General features: G+C 39.7%; 1 protein-coding gene across 4 annotated transcripts in view; it reads left to right on the top strand.

The window, feature by feature from the left end:
- The window catches only part of kcnma1a (potassium large conductance calcium-activated channel, subfamily M, alpha member 1a), a 155,344-nt gene that overhangs the window by 78,137 nt on the left and 53,469 nt on the right, over window positions 1-23,738 (top strand). For all 4 annotated transcript variants that reach the window (XM_065959235.1, XM_065959236.1, XM_065959233.1 and 1 more), the window contains exons 4-9: window positions 10,574-10,667; window positions 11,323-11,434; window positions 18,541-18,616; window positions 19,028-19,103; window positions 20,782-20,952; window positions 22,557-22,648. In XM_065959235.1, the coding sequence (XP_065815307.1) occupies window positions 10,574-10,667; window positions 11,323-11,434; window positions 18,541-18,616; window positions 19,028-19,103; window positions 20,782-20,952; window positions 22,557-22,648 (621 nt within the window). The remainder of the gene's footprint in view (window positions 1-10,573; window positions 10,668-11,322; window positions 11,435-18,540; window positions 18,617-19,027; window positions 19,104-20,781; window positions 20,953-22,556; window positions 22,649-23,738) is intronic.

The following is a 23,738-nucleotide window of genomic DNA, read 5'->3' as shown; positions in this document are numbered from 1 at the left end:
CTTCTAACAACAATTTAAATACAAATCCAACATTTGAAATTAATTTGAAAAAATTACACAAAGAATTACAAAGAATTAATGAAAGAACATTGGCATCAGCATCGGCTAGAGGCTAAATTGTTCTTTTGAACATCAGTACTAATATCGTCCTTGATTTTAACAATAGGTGCATCTCCACTTTAAATATTTTTTTCCTTTGTGAAGTCAATTATCTTACACAACATTCTTCTGAAAGACACAAATATGGAAATAAGCTCATTCTCTGCATGGGTATGTTCCAATGGGTGGGCTCTTAAGATGACCTTATATCTGTCTAAATTCCCTGCCACTTAATGTTAATGACTGAGAAACTGATGAGCAGAGATGTATAGGTCACTTTATTAATGGTAGTGATTTCTCTACCAAACATTGAAGGCCTTGTTGAAAAAACTCTTGAACTATTCAAGGCTCAAGGATTTGTTTCCCCCTTCTTAACTCCCATTTTAAAACATTAATACTCAGGATTATGGTAGTACCCATAATGTAAGAGCAAAAAAAAAAAAAAAAAAGAATTGTTGGAAATAATTCAAGTGGGTCCCAGCTTTTATGTCTACTTCAGTGAAGCGAGGAAGTCCTTTTAGAGCGAGGACACACACACATACACACACTGCGTAAAAATACTGAAGTCTGTAAAATGCACGTTTCTGGTGGCCAGGCACGAGTCTCCAGGGAGCTTTTTTTTTGTTGCTAGCTTCAGACAGGTGGGGGCTTTCCTAGCAGGAGTTCGGTTGGCCAGTATCCTGCAGCAAAGAGAGCCATGAAAAAAGCGCACTGCAAAGCCTTCATGTAGATGGGAATTTTTAATTGGCTGCCCTCCCAGTTGAGCACAGAGATTACTAGTCATTCACTTGGCAACTGTGCTGTTGCCAAAATTACTTTTTATTAATGAATGAATGGAAACGTAGCCGAGAACTACTGTTCATCTGTTGTTTTAAAATATTGGTTGTTTTCATGTTAAGGCACCACCTTTTATGTTCCTCTGCAGCATACCTAACTCGCCAAAACTGGTGCTATTTTAGGATATTTTTAAGTGGCAGGATATACTGCATCCTCTCCCGCCCACCTCTGAACCTCTTTTTCCCTCCTCCGTGCTCTCAGGAAACAAATCGACAGGAATGTAGGACAAAGTCTCTGCAGGCTGCTCTTCAGGGGATGCCCTTGTTCCTGCTCCACTTCTGTTTCTATTTCCTTACTCTCTTGATCCCTCCCTGTCACACATACAGATTATTACAAGCACACAGTTGCAGAGTCACATTAACAAGCAAAAGCACCCACATGTACAGACAACGCGGTTTTGTCTTTGTCTAAGAGGCCTCATAAACAGCTGCCCTGGTCTGTAACTCTATCATGAGTATGCGATCAATGTCAGCACTGAAAAAAGAAACAGTGCCTGATGACTAATTAATAGGGTAAGGTGAGAAATATGGTCGAGCTGTGTGGTGAGCTTGGCAGACATTGAGGCGATGAAGGATAACCTATATAAGGACCTCCTCTTCTTGGGTTGCTGACAGTACTTGGCTGTTAGGTCTGGTTGGCGGACATTAATTTTTAGGGAGATCAGAAAGGACCATGTTACCATGAATATATATACTGTATGTTTTCACACATCTAAACATTACTGACTTTACCCAGAATTTTGCCTGCCATCCCTCTGAGTAAACTTTCTGCTTGAAGTTGGGGTGAGTCGATGTGAGAACTCAGCAGGAAATATCAGGATTTTTTTCAGCGAGAGCATACAATTATGCCTTTTACTAAAAAAGGAGACTTGCTAGTTTAGTTTAGTTCTATTGACCCCATATCTGTTTTCTAATTGATCTCTTTGTCACTATAGATTTTGTTGTAGTTTATCTTTTGTTTCTTTGATTATTTAAAAAAATTGGGCCTTTTTGCCTTTATTGAATAGGACCGCTGAAGAGAGATAGGAAATTTTGGGGGGAGAGAGTGGGGGATGACATGCAGCAAAGGGATTCCAACTCATAGCCGCTGCGACGAGGACTGCAGCCTCTGTACATAACATAGGGCACGTGACATAACAGCTAGGCTATCGTTGCTACTGTTAATTGTAATTTTTTAATACATTTTTGTCACACCTTGAATTCATTGTTTAATTAATGTTCATACAAATGTAATTGCTAAGCAGATCAATTCAATTTAAGTAGTAAATGTTGCATTTATGAAAAAAAGGGATTGGCTCTGTTGGAGCAGAAACATGGGAATGGAAAAGTGGGGAGGGGGATATGTATCAATCTGAGATGAATGGGATTTTGTGGGACTCAAAATACTAATAGAACGAGCTCAAACAAAAAGAAAGAATTTCATTTTATGACATTTCTACTCACTTTTCCCCACAGGTTATCGGACTGTGAAAAAGTTATTTTCAGCATCTCCAATGAGAAAAGAGAGAATGTGAAATGTCAACTGCACATTTTCTTAAAGCATTTTACAACACATAACATATGGCTGTATTGTGATTTTTCAGAGTGCAGAAATAATGCTTTAATATATATATATATATATATATATATATATATATATATATATATATATATATATATATATATATATACACACACACACACACACACACACAGTATATCTCTGATAATAAGCTATTTTACATATTAGAGCATCACTAGAAAATGTAAGCCTGAGTATTTATCTTATGAGAGGAAGGCTACCCTAAATGTCACTCTATCTTATAAATGAAAATTCACTGCATGAAACACAGATTGAGTCCCAAAGACATAATTTCCTGGGTCAATCAACCTGGGCTCTCTGCAATTGTGATTGGACCTATCCCTTTGTTTATATCGGAGTCCCGGTGGCAACATAAAGGCCAATCCTGCAGCAGTGGCCTAATATCCCTCTATGCTAGACTGAAGAGCTATTTTTAGGCCACTGCATGAGCCCAGGCATGAACCACTTTCAAAACCCTCAGTTAACTTAATAAAGTCCAAATTAACCATGCAACACTTTGTTTATTCATGAGACTGTAATTGATGCCCATTTGAATAAATAACAGCAAGCAAAAGCTGGAAAGCATATTTACATTTTTTTCACCACGCTTAACAAATGGTTTTTCATTATTGGATACGTTGCATTTCCGTTAACAGCTCCCATTATAAGAACATAGATGTTGCGCATTAAATAGCTTAGCTTACAAATTTCTGCCTCTTTGATGAATCGGAATGTGCAATACAATAAGATAAGACCCTTAAAGTACCTCAAAGCTATTTTCTGAGCTAACATCTTTTTAACATTCAAATCTCTTACCTTCACCTTTTAGTGTTTCATTGACAGTACTGTAATAGATGGCAGCCATCTTGAAAATGCGTTTACTTTACCTAGATTATTTTAAAATTAGAAGTAAGAATTAAGCTTAACTATAAATGAATGATTTGGAGTTCATCCTACATGAGTCATGAGGGAAACATTTCTGTTCTTAAAGGGGATGAGTGTTGTTTACATTATTATTGGTCATTCTTTTTGCACTGATTCTATATTATTACCTAAAATAAGAATAAATAAAACCTAGAACCACCAATTTTATTTCCCCGGCAATGTTAATCGGAGTAGATAAGAGCGCTCTCTTTTTGCATGTAGCAAATAACCACAGCTTTTATCTTTTAATTAGTTTCTGTTCAAAGAGAATTGATGCCATGTGTGCAAATTAGCTATTGTACTCTAACACTAGCTTTGGAATAAATTACCCTTCACGGCTTTTCCCCTGCAAAGATGTGGATCCTTTTTTATACATTGTGTTTTTACTTTCAAGCATTTACGTTTTAATTCCAATTTAAATAGGCTACGTTGTTGGCCATACTTTTTTTTTTTAATTCTGGGTTTTCTTTTCTGTTAGTGTGCTGCTATTTTCAGTCACAAACTTCTCCTTTAGCTTCTAAAAAAACCAACAAAAAAAACCCAAAAAACGTCTTCATGAGGGAAACGCTTGAAGTGAGAAACAAGTCGTTTGCATTCATGACAAAAAAAATGAGTCATCTATTTTTAGCCTCCCTGGGGTTTTTGTTTGCCTGTTGCCCTTGTAGTTGCTCAACTATGTCTTATTTTAATATTAGTGTCTTGACCTAAATCAATCATTTAAGTAGTAACCTGGCCTTCTTTCAGTTTCACAGACCCCTCCCTGCTTTGTCCCTTGCACGTACTCGCACTACACCTCAGAAGAAATGCAGCACATAAGCTTGGAAGTCAGTGACTGTGCTTGCACCTGCACTCATATTTTACTCTTTAGGGTTGTTTATTGATCGCAGGGGATGACTTGAATACCAAATAATAAGACTCTGGTTTGGTAAACAACATTCTGAGATGCTTTTGAGCTTACTCCAGCAGTGAGACGTTTGTGATATATATGTGAAGAATGACTCAGACTTGTTGTTTTATGAGTATTAGTCAAACTGGCAGCACTGTGATGTTGTTATTGTTTTCTCAGAGGGGGCACACTTGCTGTTGCTCCTGTAGCAAGCCAAGGTCATGTTCAGGCTAACAAAGGGCTGGCTCCTGCTGACTGGCTGAAGGTGTTTAGGACTAAATTTAGAACATCAGCGCCATACTCCTTTGCCCTTGTGAACAAATGAGTTTTACCTCTGGTTCTGTTTGCCAGAGGCTTTTTATATCTTGAATTTGACTTACTTGCCCTGCAGCCTTCCCCTCAGGCTACCAAAGTTCTTTTGTGTGTTTCTGCTTGTTAATGTGCTTATATGTGTGTAGGTAGCATTTTCTACTAATGGGGAAAGTTTGATTTCCCTTTAGGTAGCCATTCATTTCCATATACGCTTGGCGGTCTGTTTGCAGGAAGATAAAGAAAGTACAAGTTTTCACGATCAATATATGAGATTAAAGTCAGTGCGCACATTTCATTTACTTGGTTTTAAACAACAGTGAATAAAAACAGTAACTTGAAGACCTGTCAAAAAGTTACACACAAATAAAATCAACCCAAAATACATAGATAATTAATCAAATGAGTTTCATTTTATATATAGGCTGTACGCTTTGCAAGCCTCAAATACAAGAGGCATTGCTAAATGAATAGCCAAAAAAAAAAACTCAATTAACACAGGTCTTAATGTCCTCTGAGACAGAAGGCTATATGCTATTTAAGCAGTGGAGACATGCTAGTATTAGCACAGTTATTTTAGGCCACAATAACAAAAGGTTAGGCTAAGCTACTAACAAAAAAACATAGGCTACTGGTATTAGCACAGATGTTTCAGGAATCACTAATGCTAGGCTAAGCTAGTTGCCAAACCTAGTAGGATTACCACAGGAATTCAGGCCTCAATAACAAGCTAGTGACAGCTGTGTTGTTAACAGGATAGCATTTTCCACACAAAACACTGAAACAAACATACATGGAAAAGCTCAAAACATTTTAAGCATGGCGTAGCTATGTGCTAAAGTATGTAGTACTATACAAGCATTTACTTATAACTGGTTGAGAATTGATTACAAACCAATTGTAAACATAACAGAATAATAGACATTGAATCTTATAAAGCGCAAGTTGGGGGGCTGGATATGGTCAAGTGGTTATATCCCACACCTAATGTGGTTATACTCCTTGAAGAAGGCCACCTGGATTCAACACCAACCCTCAGCACTTTACCGCATGTCATTCCCAACTCTCTAATCCCGGTTTCCTACTCAATCAGCGCCTCTGCTGAAATAAAGGCTTAAAAGCCCTTAATGAATTTTGGTAAACATAAGATTTTGACACTTGATTGATTAAAGGGTCAGTTCTGGTGTATGTTAGTGCTAACTTTGCTAAAAAGAAGAGAAAGATATGAGGAGGACTATATATTTGCATAATTAATAATAAGAGGACTAAGAGAAGGGTAGGAATCTCAAGCAGTTTCCATGTGGCCTTAAACTACCATTGTGTGCTATTTATATATATGAGGCAAATTGTCTTGGTACCACTGGGAGCTCTGTCCCCCCTCCCTTTCTGTTCTGTCACTTTCACATCTCCTCCTCTTCCTCTCCCTCTGACACTACCTCCCTTCTCTCCCTGTCTCCTTTCTTTCCTCGTGTCTTGCTGCTGTCTGTCTTTCTTTTTCAATCCCATCCCCTGCTCTCTCTGTCCTATCTCCTCCTCCTGCTGCCAGGCAGGATGGTGTAACCCCTGGCTATATGCTGGGGCTTAAGGAGTATAAGAACTGTGGTGGGTGGATCTATTTTCTGCATGCGGGACACTGACAGCGTGTGATCAGGAATCCCTTGTGATTCTGGACTGTGAAGTGACATTGAAAGCAGGAATCACTTCTTTTTTTTTCTCACATGCTCTTTTTGTAAAGACACAGATAGTGGAAGACAAGAAGGAACAACTCAATAAATCCACTTCAATAACCTTCCAATACTGTTATAGAGCAAACAGTGAGGTGATGAGAAAGCTCTATCTTCAGTGAGTGGATACAGAATATTGTGGGTGGCTTGAAAGTTGGATGAAACCAAACCCATCACTTACACCTGACACATCACGTCCTTCACTGACTCTGAAGGTTGTCAAGACATATTCTGCAGGATCGTACAATAGAGACCCATTCACCAAAGACAATGGACTTCATTTTGCAAAAATATTTATTGTTGAAGGAATGCATCCCATTTAGAAAACAATCCAAATTTTTAACATGCACCATATGAGTTCTTATGTGAAACCATTGTGTATGTACTCATCCTGCAGACACAGTGCAATACCAGTGTTTACCTGGATTTGTGAATGTGGCAACCCCATGATTTAGAGTTAGTTATGGTTTAGGACTCAACCATTCTATATAAGAGGGTGCTCTCAGGGTCTGTAGCTGCTGAACCCTCCAGTGAGTCACTATCTCTGTTTATTTGGGGCAAGGTAGACAAATGAGGTTTTAGAAGAGCAGCAGGATAATTTAATAATTAAAGAAATTATAATGCTATTATTATTATTTTGTCTTTGTTGGTATGGTTGCTCAGTATATTATGCTCTCTGTTGTTGGGTAGTGAGTCACACTTCTGCTCATACTGTAGATCTATTTCCATCTGTTTGCTTTTTATTTTACTGAATCTATTCACTGCTTTCTTAGTGAAGTTTTAGAGCCACGTAGCTCTGCCTAACGTCTCCCCACTAATTAAGTTAATGATTAGCTCTTCTATCAAATAATGATTCTAAGATAGGACTAAATTAATGCTCTCAGGGTGCAGCCATTGTGTTGGCTTTTAATGTAACATCAAGACGAACCCATTGCGCCATTCAGCCCCCTGCTATGCGCCGCCATGCTTTCTTCGTGCTTTAAGAATGCTTTGGGTCACGTGATTGTAGATGAGCGGATATTCGAAATTAGGCCAGAGCTGAGCCTAAGGGGAAGTGCCACAGTGACCACTCCTAATGGTGTCTTCTCCAGTGTGCACCATCTGTGTGTGTTTGTGCTCACATGTGCTGCTCACAAGTGTATTTTTTTGTATTTGCTTGAATGTGCGTGCATTGTCCTGCACAGCGGTCTGCAAGGGTTGGCTAATGTCGTGGTTTCATAACAGTTTTTTTTTTTTTTTTTAGAGGGAGGTCACGTTACATTCAGTGAGTGGATGCATGAGAGGCACAGGGCTGCCCCCGAAGAGTCAAGGATTCCTTTTCCTATTCGAGAAGACCCCAAGTCGGCACGCATTTTGTCAGAGAAGTCTCTGCACTTTTTTGTTGCGTAATTGTAAACAGAGGTCTCTTCCTCTTCAAAACTAGGTTTAACCCAGTGATAAAAACAGGGAAAAACCCAGAATGCATGTTTATGATTGTGAAAATCTGCATCTTTCTGACACTCTTCTTCAGCTGTAAGTGCTAAGCTGTTCTTTTTTGGTTAGGATTCCTTCGATGTTCATCCTTTTTACAGAGAGTGAATTGTACAAATATGTCTCCTCCTCTTCAAAATAAATGGACTAGGTCATTAAACCAGCAAAAATCTATAAAAAAAAGTCCTTTCAAGATAGAAATCCTTGTTTTTTATGATGCTCTCTGGCAGAGTTTCAGGACCCAGCTGCTGCAAGCTAAGATAGCACTAACGTTATCTCCTAAGCTGATTCAAATCTTTTATCTGGTTGAATTGTCAGGTGTGGGTCTTGATAGTCATTTTAGCAATCCACAGAAAAGTTTTAAATGTCCCATTAACAGCCAGTGGCTAACAAACTCTCATAAATATGGGTCTTACAGGTAAACATGAGACATTGGCCTGTTGAGTAATAGATGATCATAGCTTCATTTTAAAATGCCTAATCTGACATGAACATCTCTTACTTGTCAAGTCTGAGTAAGATTTCAATAGGCTACTTTGATACTTGTTGCCTTTATTAGATAGCAGAGCCCAAGAGAGATAGGAAATATTGACTGAGTGGGGGGTGACATGCAGCAAAGGGCAGAGGTCAGATTTAAAACCATAACCACTGCGTCAAGAACTATAGCCTCCGTGCATTGGGCGCACGACATACACGCTAGGCTATCCCGTGTGTTTTAAAAAATGATCCAGCTCTGTTATTTTAACAATCGATAGTATAGAACAGCACCAAAACTTCTGCAATATTTCAAACCAAAAGCGGCCGCAAGAGAGAGAGAGACAAATGCATTGGCAATTTGTACGATTTAGATGGTGTACAGGAGTTTTCCTGAATATCTTATAATAATTAAAAACTAGAAATTACACAATATTTGGAGCATAGGACTTGTATTTTTGTTGGCGTGGTATCGAAACAGGTACTGAATGTTTTGGATTTTTACAAGAAACTTATCCAAGTTTTAAAATCTGGTGTCCTGACAACCCGAGTTTTAGAGTCTTGTACAGCTCTTGTGAGGCCTGTTTTAAGCCTGCAGACCAAATTGATAAAAAATGATGAAATGAGATTTATTCACAAAAAACAAAGACAATTTCTAGGCTATTTACAAGATTCATGACAGATTTTCTTTTAACACCCTTGTTTAGTTCAGTGCCTGAAGAATGTAGACATCGGTGGAGAGTAAATAATTGAGTGTTTAGGGCAAATCAATGTTAACACTTTCAAGGGGCCGTAAAGCGAATTAACCTTTTGTCCTAAATTCGATGGCGCTGTATGTGAAAATGCCTTTAAACCAAAAAAGTCCCCATTTTCTTCAACAATTGCTGCATAAGCCACACTCATTCTAATCTTCTTGGACAAGAGCCGAGGTTTTACATCTTCCTAAAGATCACAACAGTCCTGAGGACGTGCTCGGGACGGACCACTCATGAATTAGGAGTTGGATCATCCTCTCGAAGCAATATGTCTTCTGTTGCATGTCTGAACCCAGTCATCCATTCTATCGGACCGTCATGTGAGGAAACGTTTGATGCTTACTGGAGGATGATTAAGCCTCACTGGAGGTCTTCATTACGCAGTAAGCTATATATTCTGATTCTCACACTGTGGCTCATGAGCTCCATGCATACAAATGTCTACTTAACTGTCTTAATTGGAACGTACGGGACTTAACTGTGTACTCTTTTAATGGCTTCCTGTGTGTTCCCTTGCCAGTCTATACATTCCCAAAGGTCGCCTATAGGCTGTCAAACTGTGCGCATATTCATGATTTTCCCACTGTGGGATTCCTCATCACTCAGGAGCAAAGTGCTATAAATAGAGTGAAGAATGGGATGTGCTCACTGCCTATCATTGCTTTTGTTGGGAGCACCCACTAGATAATCGTTAATCATCACAAGGTAAACACGAAGATGGATTACATGATGGCTCAGACGAATGACGACTCATTTGTCATCATCTGCTATTTTTCTGTTCAACACCCCGTTAGGGACTGCTGTCGGTTATAAGGAGAGTCTCTTTTCTCTCTGGAGTTTGCTGAAGATCTGTTGGAATATTCGTGTCTGACAGACGCTGAATAATTTATGCATGCTGAATGCACTGTCACTTCAAAGCGACTGCTCTGAAATACCAATTTCAGTTTATTTTCAGCGGTTCCATCTTAAGCAATGTCTTTTATCTCAGTATGGGCCCCTCTAGGGCTCAGTGGAGGAATTGAAGGATGTCAGAGATTTTCAAAGGCAAATCATTAAACTTGAATCAAAAATGCTGTTTTGAATTCAGTGTGGTGAATGTGATTCCAATCCAATGTGATGATCAAATGAATTTTTATTCACAGACAGGGATTTTCCAAGTTACTGTGAACATATTTAGTGGATGGGACTTGTTGATTAAGCATCATTGGACCACGGGAGCTTCAAACTGGCTGTTAACTGTCATCCTATCTTGTTACTGCCTTATAAAAACTCTGTTGGGCAATTTAGTTATTTCAAACAGATTATTATAAAAACAAGCAAAATTAGATATTGAGCAGTTCTTATCACATATAAGACACAACAGCACATACATAGAAGCCTAAACAATTATATTCCTACCTTGGATATGACAAGGTCTCCACGCCCCTCTGAGTTCATGATAGGAAAGACAGAGATCCCCCTTTACACACTATATGTGCTCATGAGTGTTTAACCATGTAATAACTTTTTTCTCCACCTCTTCTTTCTCTCTCTAGTCCTATAGAATCCTGCCAGAACTTCTACAAAGATTTCACATTACAGATCGATATGGCCTTCAACGTCTTTTTCCTTCTGTACTTTGGCTTGCGGGTAAGTTGGCCCATGTGCACACACACACACATACTACACACCCACACAAACACAAACACACAAACACATGCATGCATTCAGTCATACATACATTAACCGACATAGATTCACAGACAGGCTGTTATGTAAACTGGCACAAACAATATTGCACACTGCCACATGGGTAAACTGTTTCATGTACAGAATGTTCTTTCATTCTGCTTATGTTGCCCTAATTTATTCAGCCAATCCCTGTATGTTGATTTTTCTAAATTTATTTTATTCAAGAAATTCATAATCACTCGATAAGATACTTTTTTTTTACACGGACACCACATACTCTTCTCACAGCATGCCTTCAGATATTACTAACACTGTTGTGATAATGTTGCTAATATGAGTGTCGTGCCAGAGCAGCATTCCAGCGGTGCAAACCCAAGCCTGACATCCTGAATGAATGAATAAATAAACTCATAAGCTGCTTACCACACCAACCACTCGCATGACTCAGCACGTGGGGTGAAGCTTTTTTGTCATTCTATACAGCATGTCTACCGTGCAAAAAAAAAAAGGCATTCTGTTTGAATGGGTGCGCTGTGGTGCAGTGTTGTTGTTTTGAATAAAATAAATTGTGATTTATTTGTGCTATCCCTGTCTTCTTTTTTTTCTGTGACAGTTTATAGCAGCCAATGACAAGCTGTGGTTCTGGCTGGAGGTCAACTCAGTGGTCGACTTCTTCACAGTCCCTCCTGTGTTTGTGTCTGTCTACTTAAACAGAAGCTGGCTTGGTAAGTCTGCCCATGTCTTTCTGTCTTTTACGATCTTGTTTTTAGCCCCCTGTTTCCTGATCTGATCTTTCACTCTCACTCGATAGCCTTTTTTTTCTCAGCTCCTCCATCCCACCACTTCTCTTTTTCCATTATTTATTTTGCCCTCCATCTTAAAATGTCACCCCGACTTTTATCAATCCCCATCTCTCTCCCCCCCCCCCCCCGCTTTAGAGTCCCCCCTTTTGTCTTTCCATTACTCGGAGTGTGTCTGCAAGGCCCTCTCGCTCTGAGCTGCAGTCAACTTTCCCTCATCATTGAAAGTGACAGGGCTGGGTTCCTCTGATGTTTCAGGGAGCACAGACGCAGCAGAGTGGATCAGCTAATAGGAGTGAGAGTGACTCAGAACTAGGCTGCTGTTCTGTGTGTGCGTGTATGTGTGTGTGTGTATCAGACTCATTGGTAACAGCCGTGTTGAGGCCTTGCACCTGGAAAACACTCACAACGGTCTGTAACTACCATTTAATGGGTTCACTCACTATCGCCCCCAAAAATGCACACACAGAACCATGTGTTTTCCCCATTGACACACACACGCACACACACGCACACACATGCACACACTCTTGCATGAGAAGACTGGAAAACACCCTAACCTGCATTATGCAACGACCTAGATTTCTCAGAGTATTGTTGCCAAAATTATACCGCAGTAAAGAGAGTTTCTGTGTAGCTGAATATTTCCTAGGTTGCAGCGCTACACACAGCTGTAAAAAACTCTGTAAAATAATAATTTAAACCATTGTCTTAAGGCACTTTATTTCAAAAACTCAGCTTAATGCTAAGTCCATCATTTAATTAATTGATAGGGGAATACTTGGTCTTTTCTTTTTTTTTCTCTCCTTTATTTTACACATTTCTTATTTTTGTAGATTTGGCCCACCACTCTTATCACTAATAGGCTAAATATCCTGGTTGACATCTTGACTTATCTTCATCCGGAAAGCACAAGCAATGGGCTTCTAAGCTGGCTTCTTCCGTTTTAAGGTCCAAGTGTTACAAGCAGTTACTGGCTCAAATATAAAAACGTGTTCCTTTTTAGCATAACATGTTCAGTATCTTTGAAGGCAGCTGACTGGTCAGACACTCCTGTGCTCTGAGAAACTGTGACAACTATTTTTTAACATTTCTTTGACACAACATTAACTAAACTACAATAAATAATTTGAAGGAATAATATTTTCATATATTCAGATTCTTAATGATGAGAATAGAGAGTTCCCAAGATCTCAGATACTAACAAAAAAACAAAACAAAACAAATATCCAACCCAAAGTTTAAAAAAAACTTCATTTATGTATTGTTTTATTGATTGAAACTACTCTTACAAGTCCATGATGTCATATATAGTCAGGGATTAGGAACCGTCTGCCTTCTTTCCAGCAGTGTAGGGTTCTTGTTTTTTTTTTACTTGATCTGTGGAGTCACCAAATCTGTGAAGTAAAAGAATCTGTCAAAGTCTGATCTCTTAGGTGACAAAGTTTTCTTAAGCTCTGTAATGAATTAGATATGGCCGAGTCTGGTAATCTGGTTCCATGACGTAAGGCGTCCTCATCTCATCTCCCAGAAACCCGTTGGTGTTAGGGGCCTTGATGAGGATGATGAAAGCATGTGAAACGGCGGTCTGGCTGCTTCCTCACAGTCTGCAGTGGATAATTACCTGTGATCATTTAATATACTGCAACAGGGGAGAAAGGGAAAGCCATTTTATATACATATAGGCAGATATGTGAGTTGTTGTGTTTAAACCAGCCAGGAGTGTGGATTTATATTTTAGAGATGCCCTAGATTCCAGAGCTGATAAACTGCTATTATTTTTTGTCAAATATATTTTAATAAGACTCTCTTGCCGCGATGAATCATTTGAAAGAATATCCTGAAAACACGAGAGGATGTGTATTTTTTTTACAGCATTGCACATACATACAGTACATAACCACAGGGTGTTATAGTAAAATGCCACCCACTGGCATGACTCAAGTCCATGTTGCAAAGCCTCCGCTATAAAATTAACAGTTTGTAGATCTCCAATCGGACATGGTGTACCCTAACAGGGTGGTGAGAGCTTCCAGAATATAAATGTGACACTTAAAGTATCTGTTGATATTTAGGCTCTTGGAGTCAGGACATAAATCATGATTAGCTGTGTGTGTCTTGATTTCAACTTTTGGGAAATTGGACAATGTAGTCTAGGGAAATGGCAAAACATCTCTACGTTCAGATGGTAGCATTTAACATTCAGTGATATTTAAATGGCAGTGTTATTTCCCTCAGGACTTTTGCCTCCTATATAAGACGTCATGTAATTCCGCTAGGCAGCTTGACAGAGCCCTTAATGGTCTCCCTAATAATCGACAGGCTAATCCATAACTGGTGCGTCTTTCATTTAGTTAAGTATATATGCTGCACTTTAACAAGCTTTGTTAGAGGGAGCCCGGCTGTGTTGTTAAGTGAGTGTATTGTGCTCCTCCTTCCCTGTGGATTAGTTCATCTATTCATTCCTTTTACTGCAGGGGAATACACACCACAGCCTGTGTAATACATCATAATTACAGTACCTCTCATTTCAGCTCAGGTCCTGCATGAGAAGAATGTTGGAGATCCGGTGGAGGTGTACTCGGCATTATAAAAAGAAGCACTAATAGGGGTTCTGCCCTGCGCTGTGTGGTGCTGTGTTCGCCCACTCTGCAGCACCTGAGGAAGTATATGCTGTATGCATTTCAACTTATGCTCTCGCTCTCTTTCTCTCTGCCTCTGCAAATTGGACATTGATTAAGAGGCGGAGAACATTGTGCGGCTAATGTAAGAGGGCACACAGAGTTCCTCCCCGGAAAAAGGAATTAATCTCCTTTAACTACTTGAGCTGAGTATTGCTCCCAGGAGAGTCATAGCACAGTGTAGGATTAGAATATGGCTGCTTGGATGATGCTCTTGTGGCTACAAGTGACCTAACTCTTATACCGTCAATTCTCCTTCAGCATTAAAAGCCACATTCGATTAATTCAAAAATTATTTTACTATCTTAAGTGCTGACTTCATAGATTCTATTTTGCTTTCTTAATGTATTGTAGCCTCATAAATGTTGATGTAAAGCTGCACTGGCTTTGAGGATGTACAGTACTGTTGTAGCCTCTAGGTATGGATTTTACTCTTACCTGCTGCTGCCTCCTAGTGGTGCAATTGTATACTATTTCTTGATCCCTTTAGTTTTCCTGTTGAGAGAGGCTTACTGTACATGACATGGGTTGGAGTGCATCTTCCTTAGATGGCCCTTCAGTCGCCGACAAGACGCCCTAATGAACATTCAGACAATGGGAAACTGATTTGTTGCAAGTTTAAGCCTCTTTGCTGTAGCTCGTTGCTGGTCCATGTGGTTGTATTGTTGTTTGTGTTATTGCGCAGAGGGGCTTTAATTAACAAAATGTGTGGTAAATGTTGTACAGCTATATGCGTTTGCTGCAGAACAGAACCTCTACACACAAGCAAAATACGTGCATGTGTGTGTATTGAGTGGTGCGTAGCATCCTCTAATCTAATCCTGGTGGGGTTGACTGTCAGTATTATCCCACATGAAACGTCCCAGACTGCTGATTGATAAAAAAGGTCCCACTAGGCTGCTCTGCCAGAACATGTGACACAGGGGCCGTACCCTGGCTCACAAATCCTCAATGGAGTAAGAGTGGGCACAGAGTGGAAAACCTTTCTGAATGAGCATCTGGCCAGCTGACACTGTGTGTGTGTGTGTGTGTGTGTGTGTGTGTGTGTGTGTGTGTGTGTGTGTGTGTGTGTGTGTGTGTGTGTGTGTGTGTGTGTGTGTGTGTGTGTGTGTGTGTGTGTGTGTGTGTGTGTGTGTGTGGTGCGTTTGTATGTGTATGCGAGAGGCTTTGGCATGTGTGGAAAAGAGATTTTGTCCTACGTGGACACGATTTTCAGCACATGCAGGCACAAACACACACAGACACACTTGAGATACTATACTAGTGAGGACGCTGGACATTCTGTGGGGAAATTAATGCGTAGTTAATTTTGGTGGACCATATTGCGCTTATCATGTGGGAGCTGTGTCCTGAGGAGTGATGATGTAAACATGTTTATTTCGCTTTAGTTGTTGAATAAATGGCACACACACATGCATAGTACAATATCTGATATTTGACCCATGGATACAAACTTTACAGTTGCTGATGTTACCATTCTATTGTAAAACATCCAAGTTGTCTTTGTATTCTTTATGTCTGTTCATGTGCCCTAAGCTATCCAACAAACAAATATGTGTTTTTGCGACTGTGCGTGTGTGTGAGCCTTTTTTGATTGGCTGAATCCCTCAATGCATTTTATTTGTAAAGAAGATCAAATTTGAATTCATTTTTTGATGAGGATAAATTGTAAATGCTCATGGAAATACAATTCTACTACAACCTGATATTCAACGACTGCACATGGGCAATGAGATGGAGAATCTGACCTGCCTCTTTCTAAGAAAATACATCAGCATAGTCTATCCTTCTAATATAGTTTTCAGTTTACATTTAAATACATCAATCAAGTGATAACACTCTGTTATCTGAGATATTAAGATACCCATGTTAAAATAAATGCATTGTAATGAGTCCATTAAAGTGACATTTAAGTACTGCACTTACTTATAATATGTCCCCATGCATTCTTGAAATCATAATACTGACTATGTGCAGGCAAACAGGAAACACTTGAAGGACAGAGCAGGCATAGCATTGTGTACGTCTGAACATGAAAAGTGCTTCTGTTGTTTCAAACTAAACTTAAAGGCTTCCATGGCCTTGCTTTTTTTCTGCATAAAAGCTTTTTTGAAGAATCAACAGAGGGAGCTTAGGAGTGACATTGAAAACCCTGCCTTCTTTCTCATGTTTGAACATCTGTGCCAGTGCGTGACCAGTGCCAGTATGAAAAGATCTGAACAGTGTCCTCCAACACACTGCAGAAAGGTCTCAGGGAGGGGGTTCAGATGTTATTGACGACATAAGAAGCTGTTTTTGTGACACATTTTTACTTTAGAGTTATACAGGCAAAAGAGTATTATACAAATATGATTAATCAGCAACTACAAAGTTTAACTTACTGTACTAAAAATATGTGAGGGTCATGTTACAATGACCTTTCAATCCTCAGATTTCTATCGAATCTATTTGATCCCTAATCTGGGGTTTTTCAATATCCCATAATGTTTAATTTTACAGTGGATGAAGTAACCACAGCTGTTACAGCCTGCAGCTGAATGTCAGAAAGATGGCGGAAACTTGCATTTTGATACCGAACAATAGTTATAAAGTCTGGTTATTGTTTAGTTTTTATTATTTTAGACTCTTTACCTTTTTATTGTTTTGACTACATATATTTTTTCCTATTAGTGTGCATTAATCACTACTACTCGTCTCTACTGTTAAATCCATTTTGGCGTCTACCATGTTGTGTCACTATTTTGTGTCTCGTCTTTTATTGTTTTGCAGTCGCTGTGAAGCACTTTGAATTGCGTTTGATTTGTATGAAAGGTGCTATTTAAATCGAGCTTGATGGATTGATACTGTTCATATCTTTTTAGAAAGTGAATTTAAAACATCTGTCTATTACGTTACACAAGAGTTCAGGGGTAAGCTCTCAACGGTGAATGAGAAAGGTAAACCTGCTTGGATTTTTGAGGATTAAAGGCACCGTTAGAAAATTGGAAAATTTGAAAAAAAAAAAAAAAAAAAAAAAAAACCTGGCTATATTAGAGCTGATGTTTTTTCTCACAGCCACACAGTCCCTGGCAAGACTGACAGGATTATACAGTTTTGTCTATTTTCAACTGGTTTCTCTGCTGCGTTGACCTTCGATGGTAGCAATATTTGGAGATTTTTACTTAAAAAGGGATCATTTAATATTGCTGGTGCTGTACTGAGGAAGGTTTTTTTCTGAGGAAGGAGTCTTCCACTCCTTTTCTGCTTCCACTAGGACTCATCATTTCCCCTGAGGTGCCTTTTGAAATACCAGGCCGTAAATATTTTTTGGCTCCGGGATTTTTAATTCTCATTTTGGAAGGTGGAAGAAAAAAGGATTTCCTTGGACAGGATTTAGTTCAAAACAATGATTCCTACTAAGCTGCTCGTGTACAGGCGGACACATGCTGATGCTAATTTGGATCACCCTCCGGAGACGAGGAGGCGAAAGAAGTCCTGTAGCGAACTTTTTCAGAATGGGTACAGGGTGAGACAGGGACATCAAAGACGGGAGGATAAAGAGAATCAAACAGGAGTGTACCATTCAGTGTGGTCCTGTTTACACATCCTCTTCAACTGGGGTAAGGGCAGCAGTTGCGCCTGCATTATCAGTAGTAGTCTCAGAGTTTGTACAGTATTAACATCCACCCTGATGAACCCAGATCTGAACGTCAACCGACACTTAAAGATGGTATTTCTTAGAAACATGCTGCAAAACATCACCTTGATCTTAGATGAAAAATCAGTTGTAGAGTTAGTCAAAGCAGAAATTTCTTTCACACTAACGGAAGCACGTAGGCAGACATGCGTTCACACACGGTCCAGAGGATCAATCATGTTATGTAAAAGGACAATGAGGCAGGTGTCTCTTTGTTCTCTAATCCCTGAGCGAGCTGCTCTTGGATGCAGACCGAGGCTCGTGAAAAAAGTAGGCCACATGACGTTCCTCCTAACTTGTTTTGGATGCATAAATAATTCCAGCACATCATCTTAAATCACGGGTTTGGCTCTTTGTATCATCATGTTGTGTCTTACACAGACTAAATTTTGCATCATCTGGTGCTCTGCTGTCTGCAGCGCTTTAAGTGCGGAAATAAAAAATCATTCAGACCGTGCTGTCTGACTGCTTTACTCATTCATGATGTTTACATTCAGTTGTCTCTCTCTCTCTCGCATTTCTGCTCTGCCTCTCTAAAGATACCTCAGAAAACATTTCCTCTAAAGATAAATGTATGAAGATGGATCTAAAGGGAGATTACCATCATATTCTCTGTCTGCATATACACAGTATGATGCTAATTTACCCCTTTCTGTGTCTCTTTCTCCTCTCAGGTTTAAGGTTCCTGAGAGCACTCAGACTGATACAGTTCTCTGAAATCTTACAGTTTTTGAATATCTTGAAAACAAGGTAAGATTGAAACCGACTTATTCACACACAAAAGGAAAAGCACATTTAACTACCACATCATCTTCACAGCTTTCAGCCCATAGTGTATGATGTGTTGTAATTGTATGTTTAAGTAAATGATCATGTGTTTCATGTCCTGAGATGAGTTTCAATTAGTCCCGCTGTGTGTGTGTCACTTGAATTTTCTGTCCCTTTTTTTGTCATTTTTATAGCACAATTTCCCATTTTTTGTGAACTGTAATTACGACGATCTATTTACAGTAAGGCTGATGTCAGTTATCCTGGCTTTAATCGCGGGTCACGTCAGGCGAGTCCCTGATGTTACTTTCATGAGCTCTCGGGGCTCAGTTTTTCTCTCTTATGTCGTCCAAGGTCTTTGAGAGGTTTATGTCTCTTTCTTCTTCTTAACAGCAATTCTATCAAGCTGGTGAACCTGTGTTCCATCTTTATAAGCACATGGCTCACAGCTGCTGGATTCATACACTTGGTAAGTGGATAGCTGTGAGGGTCCAGTGGGGTCTGGTGATTTATGAGCCAGACAGGAACAATTTATCTGTGACACGCAGCAATTTTCAAAAAAAATTCTTTTTTTAACTGATAACAGAATACATTTTAGAAACATACATTGCATTTTTTTTTTTTACAATTTTAAAGGAATGCACTTTACCATCGCCAACAAATGAAAAGTCAACTCTTCCAGAAAATTGTCTTCCAAAAAACATTGTCCCTCACAAAACATGTAGGCTGTATTATCATAAGCATCAGGACAATGAAAGCTAACGATGCAAGCGTCAATTCAGCAAATTAGGAGCAACAATAAAACAAAAACCACATTGAGTATTGTTTAATTCTTAAGCCCCTCGGTAAGACGGGCCTATGGGGCAAACAACAAACCACAAATTGACCCAATAAAACACACTACACCACCACTTTATGAAAGTCAAAGTAAAGGGATTTTTTTATCATCACACAAACCAAATAATAACAAAGCTCAACATAACAAAACACAACAGACAATCCCTGACAGAGAGGCACAGCAGTCCCAACTCCAAAAGTGTCCTTTCTGAAGCCAGCACTGGGCCTTTAAAGCACTGAGGCCAGGTGCGCCTTGTTGGGCAATTAGTAGCTTCACCTGGGCTGGAGACTACAGGAGGGGAGAGGGGACAAACAACACAGGCAGACATACAGTCGTAAGCTGTAACAAGACATCAAAAAAAAGAGACATTTGTGAGAAAAATTTAGAAATTGCGAGGGATAGTGAGTGCGACCCATGTACAGGGGTTGCAGTCCTCTAAGCGGGCGTCCAGGGTTCGAATCTGACCCGTAGCTCCTTTGCTGCATATCATTCCTCACTCTCTTTGTCTCTATTTCAGACACTATCCACTGTCCTGTCTCTCCCACTGACATTGTCTAAAGACAAAAAAGCCCAAAAATAAATCCTTAAAAAGGAACGAAAACAAATTACAAGGGATAAAAAAACGACGCTAGTTACAAAAATGATTCTCTTGTCTATTGTGACAGGAGAAAGACATCTAGTTAATTTTCCATTACAAGGTATTGACCATCACAAACCTTGTGAAAGCTCTTTGATTACCTGTACTGTAGGAGTCTCTGTCTGTAGATAATGAATCAAGTAAAGGTATCTTTTTTCTGTCTCTGTCACCTCCCCTCAGTAGTGACCTAATTTACTCAATCCCCTTGAATCTCAACATACAAGCTCCACGAGTGGCAGTCTGACATAATTTAAATTTTCACCAAACTTTTCAAGTGATTATTTACCCCTGTTACCTCTAAAGCAGGTGTTTTTTTAATGCCTTTGACTATCCAGATATTCACTTCTTCTCACAAGGTAGCTAACTAAATTAAAAGAAAAACTAAAATTAATCAAAGCCATTATATTTTGTATATATATATATATAGTAGTAGTATATCTGTTGCTTTGTTCAACAACCCACCGCAGCATCAAACTGTTTGACCACTAGGTGGTAGCCTAAGCTCAGTACATGAAGACTCTACGGCTTCTCTGGGCAGCAACAAACACATCTTCACTTTAACTGGATTAAATCAAACTTGTCTAAATAGTTTCTCTGTGCAAACCCTGTTTACAAATTGTTGCTTTGTTCATGCCAAATTGTCTTTCCCTTCTTTTCCCGTCTCCACTGTAGGTGGAAAACTCAGGGGATCCCTGGGAAAACTTCCAGAATTCCCAGTCACTTTCCTATTGGGAATGTGTCTACCTGCTGATGGTGACTATGTCCACAGTAGGCTACGGGGATGTCTATGCAAAAACCACCTTGGGACGCCTGTTTATGGTCTTCTTCATCCTCGGTGGTTTGGTAAAATCAGACTTTTCTTTCACCCTTGATCCCCTTATTATCTCCTAAATCCTGCCTGTCCCCATCAGTAGACTGTAAAAACACTGTTAGACAATGCTAGATGGAATGATAAATAATTTAAAAATTAAGTTAAATATGTTGATTGTTATGTATATTTTATTATATTGTTGCAAATGTTTAGCTGTATTAAATGCTAGAACTGTAATGCCTGCAGCAGTAACTATAAATTCTTTGTCATAGTGTAGTTGTATCCTTCTGTTTAGCCTACTGTATCTTGTCTACCGTAGTTACGGTACTATGTGCTCCCCCCCGTCCCCTCCCCTTATGTGTCACTCCTCTGTTTAATTAGAGTATAAGCTTTTTGTCTGATAATGTTGTTACTATTCTCTTAAAAGCAGTTGCGGTTTCAGGACACCCCTCCTCTCGTGTCTCCTCCCACAATTCCAACAAACACAGGGGCAGGGAGATGAGGTTTAGGCCAGCCTGACTGTTACCATAGCAACAGCAGCCTCCTCCTCCCCTTTCCCCCCCCCCTCACCTTCCGCTGTAGCGTCCCGTTGGGCTGCCACTAGCACAGTTTTAGCGCACATCTGTAAACACCTTTGCACACACACATACTGAAAGCTTTAGCCTCCTCCATCTTTAAAAAAAAGAAATTATCGGAGGATCAAGCCAGATCGCAGTTACTGTACTCCTTATTTGGACAGCTATCACTTCACTCTAATGTCCTGCAGCTGTGTGGATGTGTTCTGTGTTGTGGCCATGGTGATAGGCTGTCTGTTTCCCTCAGCGCTGAGAGCCCAGGAAGTCTTTAGGCCAGTACCTCTCAGCAGCAGTGGCTGAATAATGACTTCAGGCTGGAGACATTTTTTAAAGCCAGGGATCATATTAAACTCACATCATATCACATTATTCTCTGTAATGTATAGGTACACTTTCCAAGCATGATTTAAGTATCTTTACACGAGCTAGGGCCTTTTCTTATTGTACCCTGTGAGCCTAGATGTGGAGTGTCAGTGAGTACCCCATTGTTGTCGGTTGGCGAACACAAACCCTGTGCTCGGAAAACAGGCTGTGAAACTTTGCAAAATGCATCCAGCTCATTTCCCAGCCCAACAAATGAGTCTTAATGTGTTTTGCAGCTGCGGACCATCAGGTGGGCCTATTCAAATCAACCTGCCCGATCATCTGTGTTTGTTGGACAAAACATGGCACATAGGTTGAATTCTCCCTCAGCTATTTAACATTCTGCTATCCAGAGAGGTTTTGGGTGCTAACACAGGCTGAGTATGAATCAGCTGTGACGAAATTCTCGCCCACTGACCAAATATCTTCCTTTATCCTCAAAAAAAACAAACCCAAAAACTGGGGCACTTTTTTCTTAACAGCGCAAACATTTATTGTTTTTAGTGTAATACGATCTCTCTCATGTTTGCCAAGTTTAGCGATTTCTATCATCAATGAGAGAGATTTTCATTTGATTTCAAAGTCACAATTCTCTCCCCTCAGAAATCTGGATTCAGGCACTAGTTTCTCCACCACCCACTCTGCAGCGTAGTAGTCTCTTTTTTAGTCTCTTCTTCTGTCTTCTATCTTCTCCTTAGGCCATGTTTGCCAGCTACGTCCCTGAAATCATAGAGTTAATAGGAAACCGCAAGAAATATGGTGGTTCCTATAGTGCGGTTAATGGGAGAAAGTAAGTATTCCAGATGGTTCTGCTGTTTTTCTGTGTGCGGTAGAACCCTCTCTGCATGCCTTTTTCTTTTTTCTGTTCCATGCATGTAGGCCATGTTTGCTCGCTACGTGCCAGAAATTGCTGCTCTCATCCTTAATCGGAAGAAATACGGAGGGAGTTATAACTCGACACGAGGCAGAAAGTAAGTTGAAATCCAGACAAGGTGTGGTTGTGTGACTCAAGTGCGCCCCCCTGAAGCTTAGAGTTACTGGGGGTTAGATAACTTGACTTTTTTGTAGAAGAGTAAAGTTATATCATAACGTCAAGTCACACTGCGTGACTGGAGACCTTGGCCATTAGGACACACATGTCCATGCCCCTTTACTCTTTCTTTACTTTTTTCTTTCTCTCTGTCAGTCTGTCCTAGTCTTCTACCTTCTCTGTCCGACTTTATCTGCTTCTCTCTGTCCTTTGCTCAGAGCTTTCCTGAACTCATTTGTGTGCTGTTCATTTACTTTCTTTGTCCACTTCCTGCGTTGCGCTTCAATTTAATTTGGAAAATAGAGCTTTCATGACTACTCCACTTCAGACTTACAGTTTACTAACCTGTGGTGCTTCTGTGCAGAATATCTGTGCATCATGTGTGGTCCCTTTTCTTACGATATCCAGTTTTAATCTCAGTTTATTACAGCCTTGCCTTTAGGGATGAATTAGTATGAATCGAAAACTAGTCATGAAACCCCTACTATCCGCTTCTAAAGGATTTTTTTCCACAAGAAAATAGAAAGATTTAAACATCTGCAAGTGCATTATTATTGGTGGTCTTTTTTTTCCGAAGCATCATCAATCTCAATGACCATTGCAGGATATGATTTCTTTTCTTGTTTCATTTTGCTTGAGTTTGTTTTTGCACGATTTATGGAATTACTTTTCTTTCTTTTCTTTTTTTTTGCATAATTTCTGGCATGTTCTCTATGACCTGCAGTCTTGTGGCTTTTTTCATTGATGGCAAACTCCATGAAAAAACCCATCTTCCTCTTGTCTGTCACCGCTAGCCCATCGCATCATCAATGCTTGACATAACTCTGGCCCTGATCTTCAGTCAGCTCCC

Source organism: Labrus bergylta, chromosome 10, assembly GCF_963930695.1.
Source record: "Labrus bergylta chromosome 10, fLabBer1.1, whole genome shotgun sequence".
In the NCBI taxonomy this organism is placed as follows: Eukaryota; Metazoa; Chordata; class Actinopteri; order Labriformes; family Labridae; genus Labrus; species Labrus bergylta.
Note: the sequence above shows the minus strand (reverse complement) of the source record. Positions and strands in the feature narration are given on the sequence as shown.